This window comes from Phaethon lepturus, unplaced genomic scaffold (assembly GCF_000687285.1).
Source record: "Phaethon lepturus isolate BGI_N335 unplaced genomic scaffold, ASM68728v1 scaffold33527, whole genome shotgun sequence".
Lineage (NCBI taxonomy): Eukaryota > Metazoa > Chordata > Aves > Phaethontiformes > Phaethontidae > Phaethon > Phaethon lepturus.
This window is the reverse complement of record NW_010550332.1, coordinates 2924-15230: the sequence shown is the minus strand read 5'-3', so window position 1 is coordinate 15230 and position 12307 is coordinate 2924. Positions and strand designations below refer to the sequence as shown.

The following is a 12307-nucleotide window of genomic DNA, read 5'->3' as shown; positions in this document are numbered from 1 at the left end:
TTGCGGCCTTCCTGAGGCGCTTTATGTATGGATCTTTTACAAAAGGTCCGTGGCTCCTATTTGAGAATCCTTGTGCCAAAATCTGGGAGTGAAAATGGCCTGTGATACGAATTAGGGCCACATGGCATATAGGAATGCATATGTTCATGTCAGCTGTTAGTATTACATAAGTGAAGTGCTTCTGTGTATAAATTTAGAGGGAGTGCATAATAGTAAAAAAATCTTAAGGTGGCTCCTGTAAAATGGGTTGTGGCTACTTCGGGCCTTGCGCAGGTTTAACAATTTCCTCCTCGTTTGCATTTACTTGGCTCCTTTAGGGACAGAATTTGCAACTTCCATTTTAATTCCAGTAGTTCTGTGTGCACTTAAGTGTAGTTAAGCAGCAGCTAGTCGTTAGCTAAACCTTTTTTAGTTTCCTCTGTCAAGTGTCTGTCTTTCCACCCCCAAGTCCTCCTCTGCAGGACACTTTAATAGTGATTTGTGTTTAGATATATGTCCTCTATACAGCATTATTGCAGCCTGCCTTCTGTCAAATGGCGGGGGGGGCGGGGAGAAGACAATCATAAGTAGAATCTTCGGTTCACCTATAACTGAGTGTGTGGGGGGAACTCTTCACCTCACAAGCAGAATTATTGAAACCTTAGTGTGTTTCATAATTTGGGTTATGTAGTTTGAAAGTAGCCAAAAATGGCTTTGGAGCTGGGCAGGAAGAGAAGAAATACAGGCGTTAAATGAAACACTAATCGGTTTTAATTTTGTCTTGATCCTTCAGACAATTTTGTTTGTCATTCAGTACGTTAGTATTTTTATTTCTTATTAATGTGTCATAAGTGAATGAGATTTTTGCAAGACCTAGGTCATGACTGACTCAAAAGGTCATGTCAATTATTTTTGCATATTTTGTCACTATGTTTGCATTGTAGTTGTGTTTTAAAAACAGATTTCTTTAAAAGACATTTGTGCAGGTGTCTTGGTTTTCTTTAAACTACCAGCCTGTCACAAATATTCTGAAAGTTTCAGAAAACCTCTTTTTCAGAAGGGGCTTTCCATTTACATGTTCTAAAAGTTTCCTTCTTAATGCCTCCAGTTGGTGTGAAGGCAACCAACGTTGTTCTGTATCAGTTTACACAATCATGATTCTCTTTAGTGCTGTCTTTGTTTCTGAAGCACTTTTCCTGCTGTCACCGATTACTATGGAAACTCTTTCTTGTCCTGTGTTAGTTCATTCTTGAGAATATACTGAAATAGTTACGTAAGCTTATTCTTATTTTCAAAAACTCCTTCCAAAGAAGAGTAAACAAATAATGATTGGTTTTGTTATACTCTTAATTCTACAGCTGTGCTTTACTTTCGTTTTTTTTTCAGTTGTGCATGTACCTGTTTGAACACAGAACTCCTACATATAACGTCCTGCAACAGAAGCTGGTGGGTTTTGTCTTTGGTGAATCAGCTGAATTGCAAAGCACCCACATGCTTGCATGCTAATAGGGTTCAAAAACTGTGGCTTGGCTTGTAGTAGTTCTACAGAGTTATGTGTTAATATATCAGAGTTCACTGTGTGATTGTTGCTAAAACTTTAAAAAGTAATTGCTGTTTAACAGTGATCTGTAAATAGATTTGTGACATAAGTTTTTAGACTGATGGAACATACTTGACTTTCATGTAGTAATCTATGTACAATATAGCATGAAGAACTAAATCCAGGTTTTTTCAGAGAGGATGTTTGAAGATTAAGGTCTCTCTCCAACAGAAGACTCTTTAAGGAAATGATTCTGTTTAGTCACTTGAGAGTTTATTTAAAACAGGCTTTAATGACATGTTTGATGCTATTGAGTGAAGATGAGTTGGCCTATTTAATCTTCATTTGTGTTTTGTAACAGTGTTAGGATGAGGAAGCTATGTCTGCTTGCCACACCGAAATAATATGTGGGGGAAACTGAGGAAAAAGAATTACTTGTAGAAATGGTTCTTTCTAGTTCTGTCATATTTGGTCAAACTACAGTAGTTGAGTGCATCTACAAATACTGGTATAATGCTTTTGTCTTTTATGTGTTTTTCTTGATTTTTTTTTTTTTCAGTGGCAGATGCGGCATTCAAAACAATCTCATTGTCCTGAATGGGATGACAGAAAGAGCTGGGATCAAAGAAAGCACAGTAGCAGCCGTAAACGCAGGAAAAGGTCCCACAGCAGTGGACAAGAAAGCAAGAACTATAAACCAAATCACATTTCTGAAAGGTATAAGACTCTGAATTTAGCGCTAATGTTTCTTATCATGTCTAAAATAAATGCGTTTTCAGGATGTTTTTGAGTGCCCAAAGTTGGCAATTCCTTAAGGTTTGGCTCACTTAAGACAAGCTTAAGTGGTAGTTGGTTTCATTAACATAATACCTGAACCATTACATAGAAATTATTTAATAAAAACAAGTAAATGTCACTAGTTTGTTTCACTGTTGTCAGTTAAGTATTGGTGTTGAATATATTCAATATTAAATTTCAAGTTAAAGGTATGCCTTTTCATTTACTTAATGTGAAAGAAAGGAAGAGAAGGTTTGTTTATCATTTAATACAATGGTAAGTATGAGTTTCTCTTACTAATTTGGAGGTGTTTTGCTTTTTCACGCACGCTTTCACTGGAAAGATGTGTTTTTCTGCTTTTTCCTTGAGAAGAAGGTCCCATGGAATTCTTTTAAGAGCACATAATCATGCTTATAAAATGCAGGAAGGGGTAGGTGTACAGTGATATTGGGGCTCTTTGCCTCGGCAGCTTTCTTAAAGGTTTTTTTAATGTGCAGAAGATCCTTGATCCAGATACTCTCTGAGGTTTTTAACGTTTGAGAACACTGCTACTTCTCTCAGTCTCCAGGTTTTATTTTTCTTTTTTTAATGCTTTGAGCGCATAGAAGGGGATTATTGCTGTATCGTGAGTGTTTTATCCTGTGATTTTGGAGATCGTGTTGAGTTGCTCAGTGTATTTTAGGAAGTGTTTCTTCTTTTTGAGTCCGAGTTTCTGATTTGTTGTGCAAACTGTGGACAGATTATATATTGTTCATGTGAATGGCTGCTGTGTATTTAAGACTGACAATGTTGTTAGTATCCTAATAAAGTAACATCAAAAGCTCCACTATTTTTGGGGAGGGAGTCAATTAGAAAACATTCTTGATGTAAAGACAGATACCGTGTAACTCAGCTCAAGTCACTTATCTTGTTGGAACCTCAAGTTTTTGAAGTGGAGAACATTCACTTAAAATATATTTTCAGTCATTATTTGGACGATAGAGCCATAAATGAAAGAGACCATCATGACCGGAGATATGTTGAGGAATACAGAAATGACTTCTGTGAAGTATATGACCACAGGCATTATCACAGAGACTATGAAAAGAGTCACCATCATCACTATAGCAAATCCTCCGGTCGGAGCAGGAAAAGTAGTCATAAAAGGAAGCATAAGAGACATCATTGCTCCAGTCACCAATCACATTCGGTATGAGTAATTTTTAACTTTATTATTAATGAATTAGTGGTAATAAACTTCTTAAGTGAGTGCTAGAGCTTCAATTCCTGATCACAGTACTTTAAGAAATATTATGTTATTAAAAAATGATTTGTAGCTGAATCCATTTGTGAGCATATGAATATGTTCTTAGTTGAAACTTCTGGATCAGAGTATTGGGTGGGGGGTGGGATTATCATCAGTACTAGTTATACAATAGGAATGTAGGTGGCCGGTAGTTAAAATTGCTGGGATTAATCTGAAAAATGTTGTCTCAAAATTGAAGATGGGTAACTGTCCTATTTCAAAGTACAGTTACCACTTTTTAGTTTTACAGCATAGTGAACTATGTTTCTTCAGGTAGACTGTGAGATGCCATGCATTCTATTACTGAAAGTAGTTGAAGTGACATGCCTTTTTAATGTAAGCTTAATTGGGAGTATGAATCGTGCGTGTCTGGTAAATTGATAAGAACAATTCTACACCTGATTCCAGAAAACTCTGATAAACCATGTGCCTAGCTAATGGCAGCTAAGTCTTACTGAAGATGGGATAAGTTTACTGCTTGCCGCCTTTGAAGGCATGCTCTCAGAATTTCTTATTATTGGCATGATGCCCACTGATACATCTTCAGCTCCCGGTGTTTCATGTTACATTTCTGCCATAGATACAGCAAGTTGTGTTAGATTATACAATGTAAATTAAGGACTTTGGAGTAATTTTTCTTCTCTCTTTAAACATGGGGGAAGTAAAATTACTTGGTATGTTTTTATATGTAGATTACATGAAGTGTGTGTTTTAAAAATAGAAACATTTCACCTGACTGTAAGCTTAGATATGTAAATAAATACTATTTTTTACTATTTGCTAGCAAAGTATTAGATATAGTGATGTTGCAGTCTTAATCTGTCTTCAGTTAAGCCACTGTTTGAGAGACAAAATTGTGTTGTTTTTTCTGTTGCTTTATCACTTTTAAGTATTTATCTGAAAATCTGTTCCTTGCCATGTTTTTCTTCTGTAACATAAACTGTGCCCTGTGAATTTCTGGGGACTGAATTTGAAATTGCTCCTGCCAACTGTTCGTGGCCTGGTGTGTAACTGAATGCCTGAATATCTCCCCGCTGAATGAATTGCGTATTCTGCCCTGAATTCACTCTGATATATTGATTGGCTGGACGATCTTGGTGCCGTTTCCAGAAGAGTCACCGAAGGAAAAGATCCAGGAGTGTAGAGGATGATGAGGAGGGTCACCTGATCTGTGAAAGTGGAGACGTTCTAAGAGCAAGATGTATAGAACATTTTTCAACACTTTTTAAAAACTTTTCAGCAAAAAATCTGTTTAGAATAGTATGTCAGAGGAGGGGGGCTAAAGAAATCTTCATTGCTCTTTTTGTTCTGTTTTTTTTGTGCTTTTTTTGTTTTTTTGCATATCTTCTTTTCTGTAGAATTTAAATACTGTGTTCAAAAAGTTGCAATTAGTAAATGAACTTGAATCTTGAGATTAGAACAAGAGATAGTTTTTTGGCTAACTGTTTTCATGACACCTGTCCAATAAAATAATGCATTCAGATGCTGAGATTTAAAGTAATTATGCTTTTGTAATGGTACATTTTAAAATCTACATTAATAATAATCATTCTTGTTTAAGTAGTTATATAATTCTGACTTGTGTTTGTTCTTTTTAGATGAAATTGTTGCAACTTTAGGAGAAGGAGCTTTTGGAAAAGTAGTGGAGTGCATAGATCATGATATGTAAGTGTTGATTAATCTTTACAAGCAGATCTCATGACAAAATACACTACTTAGCTCAGAAATTAAACCTCAGGGACATTATCTTTAAAATACAGCTTTGCAGTATATCTAAGAAAGAAATGTCACTCTTTTTGAGTGCTACCTTGTAAGCTTATTTCTAGTTGAAGATTTTTAAGGGTATTAAGGTGATACCACATCTGTCCTTGATTTGTTTTTAAGGTTCTTTAGGCATCTTCCAATATGATAAATGGTTTTTGTTTCTTCTGTTGCTCTGTGAAAGGCCCTTGCATGGTATTGACTTCATACAAGATGGAATACAAGAAACACTTTTTGTTGCTTTGTTTTCCTCTAAACAATAGAAGTCATCTGCCCTTTTTAAAAGGGGGGAGCTATGTTTTGCTTCAGTATGTTTTTCTGTTGGTTCTACAAGTGCTCTTGCCATAACTAGAGAGTGTGTGGGTATCCAAAGAGTACAGAACTGAATTGGGAGGCTGACTTAGAAGATGGTACAATGAGAGGCTGAGAAAGTAGTTTTGGTTCTTAGTGAAAGCAACTGCTTGGAATTGGTTGAGCGGTAAACTTCTTTCCTCAGTCTGCATAATCAGAATTACCCTTTCAACTTTTTCTGAATGCACAGTAATCCAGTATCCAGTCCTTTTTTGATGGAATGGTTACTTCTGTGTGATGGCATGTTTGGTGGAGGAGAAAATTACTGTATTTCCACTACATTCTGTATGTGCTAGGAGTTTTGAACATCTAGTAGAACTTGGATTTTAACCATGTTTTATATCTGCAGTTCCGTGACATAGTTCTAGTATTTTTTCCTCTGCCTTTGGTTTGATTTTTCTGTCACTTCACAAGTTGAAGTCTGTTCAGGAGCTTGAGATTGTGTTGTGAGGGCAGATGGTACTCTTAAGTAATTAAAATCTGAATAGCTCTACAGAGACAATAAAAATTGTCTATGAGTGAATGGGATGGAATGAACTATGCGTATCTGTGTTCCATTATGTAATAGCTTTACAGTTTCAATGTTACAGTTAGCACAGGTCAGTTTTCACTAGTACAAAATACTTGGAATTAAACTTCAGAAGTTACTCAATTCCCCGGATTCCACAGGAGTACCAGAGAAGAGTGAAGAGCAGGTTGTGCAAGTTGAAGGAAAAAAAGTCAAATTTTTGCAGTACTTTCCTCAAAGGAGAACATTGTTTTTTTTTTTTTCTTTAAATCATCTTTATGATTTCCTCAAATGAGAACGTTGCTTTTTTTTTTCTTTAAATCATCTTGCAGGTGGATTCCTGATATTTATTTTACCTTAGATATGGTAATAAGACTGAGAAATAGTTAATGTAGCATATACTATGAGTATTTGACAAATGAAAGATCAATACTACATTTCTTTGTAAAAGCAGTTCTGGTTAAGTTCAATGTGCTTAAGTCAGATTCCCCAACTTCAGCTCATAATTCTCTGTGACCTTTAACCTTCTGTGTTTCTTTTATTAAAATCAGGCTGCTTTGGGGTTGGAGGTATTTAATGATAACTGATTCAGTTTGTGATGCTTTATTTTCTTTTAAAGGAGAGGAATGCATGTAGCAGTTAAAATTGTGAAAAATGTTGGTAGATACCGAGAAGCAGCCCGTTCAGAAATACAGGTGTTGGAACACTTAAACACCATGGATCCAAGCAGCACTTTGTAAGTATAAAATCAGAATAGTCAGCATACTAAGGGTTTGTGGAAGATAATTATTCAAGTAATTAAGTTTTCATTTGCTTATCTATTTCTTCTTTTTTAAGCCGCTGTGTCCAGATGCTGGAATGGTTTGATCATCATGGCCATGTTTGCATTGTTTTTGAGCTACTGGGACTTAGTACTTATGACTTTATTAAGGAAAACAGCTTTCTGCCATTTCATATTAATGACATTAGAAATATGGCTTATCAAATTTGCCAGTCTATAAACTGTAAGTAAATCTCAATACTCTTATCAAATACGGCTTGGGGTTTTTCCCTTCTTCAGGAAATTAATGTGTTAATTATGGAATACTGTTCTTTTTTCCCTTGTAGTTCTACACCATAATAAACTAACTCATACAGATTTAAAGCCTGAAAATATCTTGTTTGTGGAGTCTGATTACATAGTGAAGTACAATGCCAAAATGGTAAGTTTGCTCTTTTTCTCTCTACTTGAATTGGGCTACTTCTGTCTTCACCTGAACTTTTCTTTAAAAAAAAAAGAAAAAAAGGTGTAGAAAGGTCAAGTGATAGAGTTATGGTTCCTAGAATTTTTTTCTTGTGCTCTTTGAGGTGCACTGACTTTCTGCTAAGCAAGTAACTTTGCTCTGATTCATACTAAACTGTTTCGTCTAATCACTGGTTAAGTTTTTTTGCTGTTTAATGAAGTCCTGGCATTCATAGGGAGCATTGTGTTAATGGCTTTGAATTTAGACAGGCTTTTTCCTTGATATTTCTTAAGCCTTTTGAATCCTTTTCTTTAAAGCATACCTGTGTTTTGAGAGAAATGTCAGGTCTTACTTCCTTTCTGGAGTCTGAAATGCCTGTCAGTTTTACAGTCCTTGGCTTAATAGCTAAGAGGAATTTTCTGTTTGTTATCAACATGTGATGTTGATCATTGGGCAGTGTTACAATTGACATGGGCCCTGAATAGGACTATTCTTGACTGGTGTATTCCTTCTAAATCTAAGAAAACACTAAGACACAACATCGAGATAAGAACTTGTCTACACAAATCACTTCTAGCACTGGCAGAAATGCAAGTTTCTTTTTATGTTGCTCTCTTTGTTTTTCAAAGTATAAAAACTTCTTACAGACAGAAGAGCAATATGGACTTAAGTGCCTCTAGTTTACGCATAACGCTTGATTTCATTGTTTTATTTTAGAGCTAAAATAATATAAATGAGTGTGTGTACCAATGGATAGAAAAAAACAAGACAGAGAACAACTAACTGAAGTTAACTTGAAGGTTAAAAAAGATGAAAGGAGCTCTGTTACTGTGGGGAAAGTATTCATCTGTTTTGAATATTCAGATTAAATCACTTTGTTATCAGCTCCTCTTTCTTGGAGCTTGAGCTTGAAAAGGAATTGATGTATTTGTAAAGAGTGTTTTGTTATATAGGTTTAATTTTTAGCATTTTGTGCTAACTGGTGGTTTGAGGGTAAATTAAGATAACATGATGAACACCGTATGCCTAAGCATGCTTTAAAAAAATATTAACAAATAGCATTTTGATTTTCTTGCAGAAGCGAGATGAACGCACTTTAAAAAACACAGACATCAAAGTTGTTGATTTTGGAAGTGCAACTTTTGATGATGAGCATCACAGCACATTAGTATCTACAAGACATTATCGAGCTCCTGAGGTTATTTTAGGTCAGTAAAGATTTTTAAACCTTCTGACAGTTAAATTACAGTTCATTCAGATGTCTTTGCTTCATAAATGGGAGTAGTTGCTCATGGTTCTAATAATTCAGCCATCTCTCACAGATGGTGATGTTGGAACTCTTGACAGTTAACAGTAAAAGAAATATTCTAAAACTCGGAAGTCCAAACATGTTCCTTTCCCGCTTTCTCCCACCGATGTTTGGAGAGAGATGTGAAGAGAGGAGAAAATGGGCATCAGTAAATGCATGGAAAGTGGGCATATGCTTTGTGGATTACAGGTTTTGAGAATATGTTGAAAAGTAAAACATAAACTTTGCCTGTTTTGCAGCACTGGGATGGTCGCAGCCTTGTGATGTTTGGAGTATTGGTTGTATTCTAATTGAGTATTACCTAGGATTTACAGTGTTTCAGGTAGGTACATAAAGTTAAATCGAAACATTTTTGTTGCAGACTACTGATTTTGATCTTTTAATGCCATATACTTCACTACTGTAAAAGGCATGACCTCACAGGCTTTTTAAGTATTGTATAGATGAGATTGTAAAGACAGCATGCATATATGAAAATGTTATGTCCTGGTTAGCTCCTTCAGACTATTCAAGATGATCTTTTCTGGCTTTTTGGCTAATGAAGCCTGTCTAGATTCTGAAGATTCTGCTGAAATGAATAGTAAAGAAAACGTACTCATACAAAACTTGTTTTATGAACTTTGTTCAGGGGCTGCCTTAACTGTGGAAAGTGCTATATAGCAAGCTGCATTGCATAATCTATTTTTAATAATTTAAGGTGATGTTGTGGTTGAACCTGGCAGGTAGCCAAAACAACCACACAGCTGTTCACTCACTCTCCCCTGCTCCCAGCAGGGTGGGGCAGAGAATCGGAAAAGAAGAAAGGGTAGAACTTGTGGATTGAGATAAAGGCAGTTTAATAGGACGGGAAAATATAAATAACAATAATAATGATGATAAAAGAATATACAAAACAAGCAATGCACAGCACAATTGCTTACCACCCGCTGACTGGTGCCCAGTTAGTTCCTGAGCCGCGGTGCCTCCCTGGCCCATTCCCCCAGTTTATATACAGAGTGTGACATCATATGGTACAGAATCCTCCCCGGCCAACTCCTCCAGTTCATACACAGAGCATGATGTCATATGGTATGGAATTTCCTTTGAGCCCTTCTGGGTCAGCTGTCCTGGCTGTGCCCCCTCCCAGCTCTCCCTGCACCCCCTGCCTCCTTTCAGGCAGGCCAGAGCATGGGAAGCTGGAAAGTCCTTGACTGCTCAGCAGCAACTAAAAACAGCAGTGTGTTAGCCACATTTTTTTCATCACAAATCCAAAAGTCTCATATTAGCTTCTGCAAAGAAAATTAACTCTATCTCGGCTGAAACCGGGGCAGGTGATAATGTACAAAGATAGAGTGACAGCATGCCAGCAAACATCTTGTTTGTAGATGAGTGTTTGTTACCAAGTGGCTGAGAATAGAAAAATATGGTGAAGTGCATTTGTTGCTTTTTCCGCACAGACGCATGATAGTAAAGAACACTTGGCAATGATGGAAAGAATACTAGGGCCTCTGCCAGCTCACATGATCAAGAAATCCAGGTAAGTTCATTGTAGGAGTAAGTTGCCTAATATTTTGCTATTATAAGAGGAACTTTAAATTAGTTTCCATTGCTAGCTGTGAGCTTTTGAAGATCATCAAAGAGACTTACAGGCTTTTTGTTACCCATTTGTCTGTTGCAAGAAAATTGTGTCAGGTTTAGGTGAATTAAATAGTTGACAGTAGTCCTCTTTTCTGGTTTTAGTCTGAATTACCAGCAACCAAAATGCCAACTGCTAACGGTAATCAAGTATGAATGTTCTTAAGTCCTTAAAGCTTGATAATGGTCACCAAAATAGTATTAGACACCCATTTTTCTACAAACTGTGAGAATAAAGCACCTGCTGTCATTAGAAGATCTACACTGAGAGGGAAAAGAGGGTCCTGCCTTGCTAATACAGCTGCCAGCCTCTTCCACTGTCCCTTCACATCCCTCAGACATGTGCTTCAGTGACCTTTCTCGCTTCCTCAAAGATAACTACACGCAGCAGGAGTTTCCCACTTTTACTGCAAGGAGAAGCAGCCAGCACAGGGTTCTCCTCTAACCTCCATATGTCCGAAATCCACAACACATGAGATTTGATGGTCCATTCTCCTTCTGAAATAAGTTGTCCTCTTGTCAGCTAATCTAGATAATCCTGTAACTCATGTTATAGTAGAATTCCAATAATTCTGTGTTGGGTAGTGTATTACAGTTGTCCAGCTGATTCATAATGCATTTTGAGAAGTGAGAAAAAAAACTTAGCTGCAATTGGAATAGATTCAGGTAGTATTTAAAATAAGATGCTACTTACATTGTTAATGTAATACTGAGGTGTGGATTCGTCAGGGCTTTATTTGCACTGGTAGTCTCATGTATTTGCAGTATGCTTTCTAAAGACATTTGGGAATAACTGGTTTTGTTAAATAGTTTCTAACCACTTAAACTCTGCGGGTTTTGTAAGAAATGTTTTTTAAAAGTTGATAGATTTACAAGATGTCTTTTGTTTGTTACTAGCAGATGAGACCAAGTTCTTATCTTGGAACACCTTAGAGCATCCATCTCTTTAAATGTCAGAAATGGAAAATATGTTTTAAGTGGCTGCTTTGATTGGAATACTGAAGGGCCTGTTTTCTATATATTGTGACAATGGTAACAAAAGCAACAGGTCTCTGTGGATAGGTATTAGCTAAAAGAGATGTTAGCTCTCAAATGCAGAGGGGTATGCAGGAACATTTTTACGGTATTTCAAAACTTCTTAGAAGGGTGTCTGCCCACTTTATGCACTGATACCATCTTAAAATTATTTTCCTCATCATGCAGAAAGCATTATTTTCACCACGACCAATTGGACTGGGATGAACACAGTTCTGCAGGACGATATGTTAGGAGACGCTGTAAGCCTTTAAAGGTAGGAGACAGCATTATTACTACTTTTTTGTTAGATTTGCAGTTGTGAAACATCTCCCTAAAATACTTCCTTCTTTTTTCTTTCTTTTTTCAGGAATTCATGCATTGCCAAGACACAGATCATCAGAGTCTGTTTGACCTTGTTCGCAGGATGCTGGAATATGACCCAGCCAAAAGAATTACTCTTGATGAAGCCTTGCAGCATCCTTTTTTTGAACCATTAAATAAATAAATATATTCAAAGATCTTTTATGCTTCTCCAAGGAGATTTCCTAGACTGTGTCAGTCAGCAGAGGTTGCATGAAACTTTTGTAAACTTTAAATTATTTTGTACAGTTTAGTCTGTAAATATTTACATATGTTTTGTATAACTGTTATGTTTACCTTGTTGAACAGTTGTAGTCTTCTGGGTATCAAAGTGAAAAATAAAAGTAATTTTCATTTTTGAAAATTGTTTTCTCTTTGAAACTGTACGCCTCTCCTTTTGCAGTTGGGGCTAGTTACTCATCTGACTGGAGGTGAGGGGTCTGTGGGCCAGCTGAACAAGTTTTGGAAACAGTAAATGTTTTTAACTAGCTTCCTGTTACTAGTCACAAAAGATTTGAAGGGCTAAGCGTATTTGATGATGCTGTATAATACTTTGTGATAGCATTCTGAGATGTGGTTGTAA

The 12307-nt window shown here is 36.5% G+C and overlaps 1 protein-coding gene across 3 annotated transcripts; it reads left to right on the top strand.

The window, feature by feature from the left end:
* Positions 1 to 1356: 1356 nt before the first annotated feature.
* Positions 1357 to 12087, top strand: CLK4 (CDC-like kinase 4). 3 transcript variants are annotated; one of them, XM_010290533.1, is made up of 13 exons: positions 1357 to 1425; positions 2079 to 2236; positions 3260 to 3485; positions 4692 to 4782; positions 5180 to 5246; positions 6821 to 6937; positions 7039 to 7205; positions 7309 to 7403; positions 8503 to 8632; positions 8973 to 9055; positions 10170 to 10249; positions 11551 to 11638; positions 11732 to 12087. In XM_010290533.1, the coding sequence occupies exons 1-13, from the start codon at positions 1372 to 1374 to the stop codon at positions 11867 to 11869; spliced, it is 1494 nt and encodes a 497-aa protein (XP_010288835.1). In that variant the 5' UTR covers positions 1357 to 1371; the 3' UTR covers positions 11870 to 12087. The 3 variants fall into 3 exon arrangements, with proteins under 3 accessions (XP_010288835.1, XP_010288836.1, XP_010288837.1); XM_010290534.1 differs by lacking the exon at positions 1357 to 1425 and adding an exon at positions 4168 to 4170 and having other exon boundaries at positions 2085 to 2236; XM_010290535.1 differs by lacking the exon at positions 1357 to 1425 and having other exon boundaries at positions 2085 to 2236; positions 4695 to 4782.
* Positions 12088 to 12307: the final 220 nt, after the last annotated feature.